This window comes from Dendrobates tinctorius, unplaced genomic scaffold (assembly GCF_039654945.1).
Source record: "Dendrobates tinctorius isolate UK_male_01 unplaced genomic scaffold, ASM3965494v1 ptg000098l, whole genome shotgun sequence".
Lineage (NCBI taxonomy): Eukaryota > Metazoa > Chordata > Amphibia > Anura > Dendrobatidae > Dendrobates > Dendrobates tinctorius.
The window spans coordinates 5,659,934-5,667,656 of record NW_027361766.1 but is presented as its reverse complement, the minus strand read 5'-3'; the positions used below and the strand labels follow the sequence as shown (position 1 = coordinate 5,667,656).

The 7,723-nt window shown below is 43.8% G+C and overlaps 1 protein-coding gene across 1 annotated transcript; it reads left to right on the top strand.

The window, feature by feature from the left end:
* Positions 1-2,933: 2,933 nt before the first annotated feature.
* Positions 2,934-6,225, top strand: LOC141099053 (uncharacterized). Its single transcript, XM_073587077.1, has 3 exons — positions 2,934-3,898; positions 4,469-4,628; positions 4,739-6,225. Exons 1-3 carry the CDS (start codon positions 3,853-3,855, stop codon positions 6,066-6,068), a joined length of 1,536 nt encoding a protein of 511 aa, XP_073443178.1. The 5' UTR covers positions 2,934-3,852; the 3' UTR covers positions 6,069-6,225.
* The last annotated feature ends 1,498 nt before the right edge of the window (positions 6,226-7,723 follow it).

Genomic DNA, 7,723 nt, shown 5'->3' with positions numbered 1-7,723 from the left:
TTATATAAATCTAAATGTTCTGTAATGGTTTACTGCATGTAAACCATGTCTTCTATCCTGCCGGCTTCTGCAATGATTTTACAGAAGCCGACAAATAAATTATTGGCTATTCCGTTATCTATCTGCCTATAAAATCTAAAGATATATATATATATATATATATATAGTGTGCCACTGACATACAGTGTGTGTGTGTATATATATATATATATATATATATATATATACACCTATTCTATGTGTATATATCTGTTCTGACTTATTCTGTACTGTACGTGGCATCTGCCTGCTTTTAATCTCTATCTATCTATCTATATATATAGATATATATATATTGAAGATTATTTGGTTTTAAAACGATGCTTTCAGTAGTGTTTTGCAATGCAATTTTAACATGAGCTTTTTTCCATAGAGAGAACTGCTGTATGTAAAAGCTCATGTTAAAATCGCATTGCATACGAATGTCATACAGATGTCACAATGTTACTAGATGCGAGGAAATCGCATCCTCGCATTGCAAACGGATTACATACAGATCACTGTTCGGGAAACATTTGTGCAAAACCAGGAGTGGGTGATAAATGCAGAAGTGGTGCAAATGTTTCTATTATGCTTTTCCTCTGACCATTCCACTCCTGGTTTTGGCTTACAAATACTGGGGTAAAAAATTCACCAAATACTCAGAGTGTGCACACGGCCTAATAGAGATCCCCATCTGGGAAGTGGGTATGGGAGGGCTGCATGTGTGCTTTCAAATGTCAATGCTGAATCCCAGCCCGGTATGCTACAAATGAACCTAGGGATTTTATTAACTGAGCAATGCTCATGGGTATGTTCTACTTCAAGGACAATAATGTCCTCCAGTGGTCATATCATGTATTACAATAAGCTCATGAAGTGTTTATGGAAGCAGGAGAATATGGAAACATAGTCTAAAATATGAGGATTATGTCTGGAGATAACTGGGATGATTGGATCTCCCTGTCTTTTTTTTATATTGATCAGCATCTTTCTCCACTTATTTAAATCCCTCTATTCATTGGTCTGAAATGTGACGACATTAAAGAACAGAATTTTGCTTGGCAAAACCATTATAGATTCATCAGTGCCATCTAAGGAATTCTTCCTTTTAGGCAGGGGTCACACTTGTGAGAAACTCGAAGGAGTCTCGCATCTCAATACCGAGCACTGCCACCGGCATTCGGAATTGGAGTGTGTGGCTGCATGTATTTCTATGCAGCTGAGGGCTTCGGTCCGAGTGCCGGCGGCAGTGCCGGGTATTGAGACGCAAGACTCGTGCGAGTTTCTCACAAGTGTGACCCCGGCCTTAGGCCCTAGCTCAAAGTTGTCATGTGAGGCCGGGGTCACACTGGCGAGGAATACGGCCGAGTGAGAGGCGCTAAAAGCTCGCATTAGACACGGACCAATGATTCTCTATGGGGTCACTCGCACCAGCCGTATATTTCTCATCCGTATTCTACGGGACGTGCCACAGCGTACTACACCCGTAATACGCCAATGCAAGTCTATGGGTGCGCAAAAAATACGGATTACACACAGACCACACATGTGACTTGCGAGAAATACGCACCAGGTGTCTTTTAGCAAAGCCGGCAATTCAGTGCGCTATACAGTAAACTCACACTGACAGGTTTAATAAAGAAACGAAAGAATAGATATAGACACATAGAATATATATATATATATATATATATATATATATATATGTATTCTATGTGTCTATATCTATTCTTGGTTTCTGTTAGAAACCCTGTCATAGGGCTCCATTATATGTCCATTTTGCAAGCCTGCGAGAAAATCTCAGCATACGGATTACATACGGATGCTGACATGCGCAAAATACGCGACCACACCATGCTTACGGATGACATACGGAGCACTGTTTAGGGGTCTGTCATCCGTATTACGCCTGTAATCTACGGACCATATTTTGCGCAGGTTAGTGTGACCCCGGCCATATTGTATGTCTTAGTGCTGGCTTTCTGTCAAATTTAGTACAAGACACAGAAGCCATAAGAATGTTAAGAAAGCTGTGTGAAGGACTTTGTTCACATTTCCAACACAATCAATTAGATAATGTTGTTTTCAAAGGTACAAATAGGCGCTCATATAACAAAGGTCTACAAAAAAAAAATTCTTTCAGGTGCCAAAGTTTTTTTGAATGAATGTAGGGTATTTTGCTGAATTGGTTCAAGTTTGGTTCAATGTATGGTATTTTGGTCTTTTAACTCTTTAACAGTGTATTAGTTAATAAAATATCCCATAAAATTATTTTGTATTTCAATTTGTAGGCTTGCACTGCTATAAAAGCAATTTTTTTTTTGCCAGAATTCCACTGTAATAAATTAAATAATGCATTAACTGTAAAATATCTCAAAAACTAGAGCCAATCTGGCAAAACTGAAGCCATATTCTTAATCAGCATTATAAACTTACTATGAAACTTTTCAGACATTGTTGGTACCAAAATCTGTATACCAGTGTAATGCTACATTTTCTGTCACAATGATGAACCCACCATAACCAATTACAAGTCGAAGCAGTTTGACAGGTGGTCAGTGTTAGAAGCTGGGATGCAGCTGTGGAAGTGGGGCTGTTAATGGGGATGTTGAAGTCTCCCAGGATAAGGGTTGGTAGTTCTGAGGACATGAAGTGCGGCAGCCAGGCTGAGAAGTGGTCAAGGAAGTGTATGGGTGAGCCTGGGGGCCGGTAAATGACCGCTACTCTGAGGGGGAGGGGACGGAAGAGCCTGATGGTGTGGACCTCAAAAAAAGGGAATAAGGCTGGTTTCACATTTGCGTTTTTTTGCGCTGGAAAAAAACGCATACGTGCGCATGCATTTTTTCCCCTATATTTAACATGGGTGCGCATACCTGCGCGCTGGCATGCGCACGTATGCGATTTTCATGCGCTGCGTTTTTTTGGGGTGTGCGTTTGTATTTTACAGACGCAGCATGTTGCATTTTTTGGTCCTGCAAAAAAGCGCATGCGCACGTATGCGCACGTTTTGCGCTAAAAATGGCCATTATAGCCTATGGATGCGCATACGTGCGCACTGGCATGCGCATGTATGCGTTTTTTTAGCGCTGCGTTTTTTTGGTGGTGTCCACTTGTTGTACTAGTTATAATCTTCTAAAGTCAAAAAAAAAAAGTCTATATAAAGGAGGTGCCTGCCAAAACTCTGCCACTACTACACTGACAGATTGGAGAGCAGACAGTCAACAAGGAACCCATCTTCTATCAGCGAAGAATGTGAGTATATTACATTATATGCCTGTCCTTTTAAATTATGTATGTACTAATGATTTTTATTATTTTTACATGCAGTATGTCTTCAGAATCGGAGTATTCCCCATCGCGGCAGGAATTGGCGCAAGCAGACCGTGAGGTGATTATTTTCGTGCATCTGGTAAGTATATCTGCTGCTTCTCCAAATCTCTTACGTTTTTTTTCAACTTTTTTAAGACATCGTCATCATCATCTTCTGCGGACGGGACTAGTGAGGGCGAAGAGCAGGAGCAGCGAAGCCAAGTCCCGGTGGTGATACGGAATGTATGTATCAAATGATTTGTAATGTTCTTTATTTTTTATCTTCTATTTTTACTCTTTTTTATGTTTCTTTTTTTTGTAACTTTTTATTCAATTTAAATTTGATTATTCTAATGAATGTGTTTTGTCTAGGTTCCACAATGGGATGAAGACGTCTACCTGGATAATGAGCAGCTCATCAGCCTGGTCCAGGAGCGTTCGCCGTTGTGGGACAGCTGTGACCGGCTGTACAAGGACATTGTGGTGACCCGGCGGCTATGGAATGAGGTGGCCGCAGCGTTGATGGATGGCTGGGACAGCGCCACAGCATCCTCCAAAAAGGCGTTTAGTGAGTATTTCCCTGCTCTGTATTGTGCCGCAGTGACTGTTGTCCTTGATGGCACTGTTGGGTTACGTGCTAGGCATATTCTAGCAGGAAACCCAACAGTGTCATCGGGGTCTACAGTGACTGCTTTGAGTATTGTATTGCTACATTGTGCCGCAGTGACTGTTGTCCTTGACGGCACTGTTGGGTTTCGTGCTAGGTGTATTCTAGCAGGAAACCCAACAGTGTCATCGGGGTCTACAGTGACTGCTTTGAGTATTGTATTGCTACATTGTGCCGCAGTGACTGTTGTCCTTGACGGCACTGTTGGGTTTCGTGCTAGGTGTATTCTAGCAGGAAACCCAACAGTGTCATCGGGGTCTACAGTGACTGCTTTGAGTATTGTATTGCTACATTGTGCCGCAGTGACTGTTGTCCTTGACGGCACTGTTGGGTTTCGTGCTAGGTATATTCTAGCAGGAAACCCAACAGTGTCATCGGGCTCTACAGTGACTGCTTTGAGTATTGTATTGCTATATTGTGCCGCAGTGACTGTTGTCCTTGACGGCACTGTTTTTTTTTTTTTACCAACAGTGGACAAAGTCCGAACACGTTGGCGTTCGATCAAGGACCGCTTCAACAGTGATGTTCGTGCTGAGGGCCAGGTTCGCAGTGGATCTGCGTCAAGGACCAGAACTAGATACCGTCACTATCACGCGTTGCAGTTCCTAAGACTGGTCCTTGCCACGAGATCGTAAGTATTATAAATTTTGGGTTTTTATTTTTATTAATCTGTGTTTTTCTAATCCACAGCTGATGCTTCTTGTAAAGGCATGGTAGTAATGATTTTCCTTTCTTCCACAGCACCTGGAGCAGCACCCTGCAACCTGGCCCTGGAGCGGTCCTTCCTCGGACGTCCTCTGACCCGTCCCAGCCATCCGACAGCCAGGAAGCACCTTGCAGGTCAGCCACACACACAGCTGGTGACCAGGAAGCTGGGCCATCAGGTGTTCCCCTGTCCCAGGTCTCTGCCACTGGTTATGCGGGCACTACCCGCCAGCGGCAGAGGGCCTTGGACAGGAATGTCTTGCCCGAGTTTATGCATTTGAGCGAGGCCTTTAATTCCAGCCTCAAGTCACTGTCCGACAGAGTTGAAAGCGGTTTTGCACTCATGGAACGTGGTTTTAACCACTTTGAACACCGCTTCAATTCTGTAGAACAGCGCCTTGACCGTCTGGAGGCCGACCTCAACAGACCAGCACACCATTTTTTTAGTAAGATTAAAAAGGGCATGGCGGAACACCTTAGTCCTGAGCAACAGCTGAATGTGCTGCAGGCCTGCAACAATGCTTTCTTGCAGGCTATGCAGCATAATCGGTACGGTCAGCAGTCAGTGGTGTCATTTCCACCTGTGCCACCATTGACTCGCTTCACCTCACTACCGACTTGTGCTGCATACCACTGCACGGACACCTCTATTCAAAGCCAGGACACCCACCGTTACACCACCACAAGTCTGAGTGCAGCTGGTCACTTCACCGACACCACCATGGCAAGCGCTGCTCCTGTCTGGAGCACCACCGCCACTCCCATGCATGCGTGGAGCTCAGCCACCACTAGGCAAACATGGAACAGCCCTGCCGCTACAACAACATGTAGTAGCCCTGCCACCACCACTCCGCAAACCTGGACCATCACTGCCGCCACCAGTCCTCCTGCAAGGACGAGCACTGCCAACGAAGAGCAGCAGCAGCAGCCACCTCAGCAGCAGCAGCAACCACCTCAGCAGCAGCAGCAACCACCTCAGCAGCAGCAGCAGCCACCTCAGCAGCAGCAGCAGCCACCTCAGCAGCAGCAGCAGCCACCTCAGCAGCAGCAGCAGCAGCCACACCAGCAGACGGGGGACCTACACTCAATATTTGCCCCTAGTTCAAGGCGAAATCTATCAAGGCGGGCATTGGGCCAAAGTCGGTCCAGGCACACAAGCCTACGGCGACATGCCATTACAACTAATGTACCTGAACAGATTTCCTCTCCTCCAAGTGTTCCTTGTTTAATTCCCTTAACTGGACTACCTTCCCCCACAAGTTTTGTTGCCCCTTCCCCTCAAACACCGTCTTCAACTGCAAGTGTTGCATATTCCCTGCACACCCCCAAATTGAAACCATCTGCCCCCAAACGCCAGAAAAAATAATTTTTTTGGTTTATTTTTGTGATTAAAAATAAATTTACATTTGTGGTTCACCATTACAAAGTTTCATTAATGTTGTTTGCGCCGCTCACACACACTGATGGGTAAATACATGTTAAAAACCAACCCAAGGCCTAGTATAGTCATATGTGAAATAACACGGACTAGTATAGTCATACCAAGGCCTAGTGTAATAACTCGAGTTTTACCAACTTGGATCTGGTTTCATGAAAAACAAACTGTTGAAACTTGTCAAGTTTCACCAGTTTGTTTTTCGTGAAACAAGATCCTAGTTGGTAAAAATTGAGTAGGCCTTGGTATGACTATACTAGGCCGTGGTATTTCACATATGACTATACTACTAGCCCCAAGGCCTACTATACTCATATTTGAAATACCACGGCCTAGTGTAGTCATTCCAAGGCCTAGTGTAATAACTCTAGTTTTACCAACTAGAATCTGGTTTCATGAAAAACAAACTGTTGAAACTTGTCAAGTTTCACCAGTTTGTTTTTCGTGAAACAAGATCCTAGTTGGTAAAAATCGAGTAGGCCTTGGTATGACTATACTAGGCCGTGGTATTTCACATATGACTATACTAGTAGGCCCAAGGCCTACTATACTCATATTTGAAATACCACGGCCTAGTATAGTCATTCCAAGGCCTAGTGTAATAACTTGTAAGTTGGAATTGAGCAGATTACATTCATCCACTCAATGCTGACTTGTATTCCCCATGGACTTTCATTGGGGTTGGGTTTCAACTAGTTGGACAATTTTCTCTTGAAAAAAATTGGTTTCCTGATTCATGGCCTGCAGCTTTGCTCGTTCCAATATATTTCACGCAGACTAGCAATGCTGCATTTTAACTCATATGTGTATTTACCTGCCCAGGTGTGTGAACATCAAAAAATTCAGTTATACATGGGAAGTTTTTTATTTAATTGGAGTTTAAAAAATATAGTGCACTCAGTAATGGTATCAAATAAGGTTTTTTATTACCATAAACAAACAAAAACATTACACCATTTCATCTTGCCAGTGCACCCATCCTACATCAGAAATAAAGTAGGCCGCAAATTGGTCCCTCATTTGGCCAACTTCAACGGATGACCTGAGAGTGTGCTGAGTGAATTCAGGCAATGGGTTAGGAGCATCATCGTCCAGTTCAAAGGTCGGGTGCTCTTTAGCCATCACAAAGTTATGTAGAACCACACAGGCCTTCACCACCTCATCGACTGTTTCAAGTTTAAGATTAATGGCCGTGCCCAGAATTCGCCATCTGGAGACAAGAATCCCAAAAGCACACTCGACAGTTCTTCTGGCCCTGGTCAGCCTGTAATTAAATATTTTTTTGGTGTGGTCCAAGTCCCGGCTGGAGTAGGGTTTCAGTAAGTTTCCGCACATTTGAAAAGCCTCATCCCCAACCATTACAAAGGGCAGTGGCGGAGCTTCGGTGTGAGGAAGAGGCTGTGGCATAGGGAAATTAAATTGGTTGCCATACAACCTCCGGCCCATGTCTGAGTTTTTAAAAGCCTGTGAGTCATTACCACGGCCAAATGCTCCAATGTCCACTGCTACAAACATACATCCGGCATCCGCAATGGCCATGAGTACTATTGAAAAGTACTTTTTGTAATTATAGTACTCAGATCCCG

Excerpts from the sequence above, each read along its gene's own strand:
- LOC141099053 (XM_073587077.1), top strand. The coding sequence starts at position 3,853 with ATGGATGGCTGGGACAGCGCCACAGCATCCTCCAAAAAGGCGTTTA. Across the intron at positions 3,899-4,468 it reads ATCCTCCAAAAAGGCGTTTA|TGGACAAAGTCCGAACACGT; the intron begins GTGAGTATTTCC and ends TTTTACCAACAG. Across the intron at positions 4,629-4,738 it reads CTGGTCCTTGCCACGAGATC|CACCTGGAGCAGCACCCTGC; the intron begins GTAAGTATTATA and ends TTTCTTCCACAG.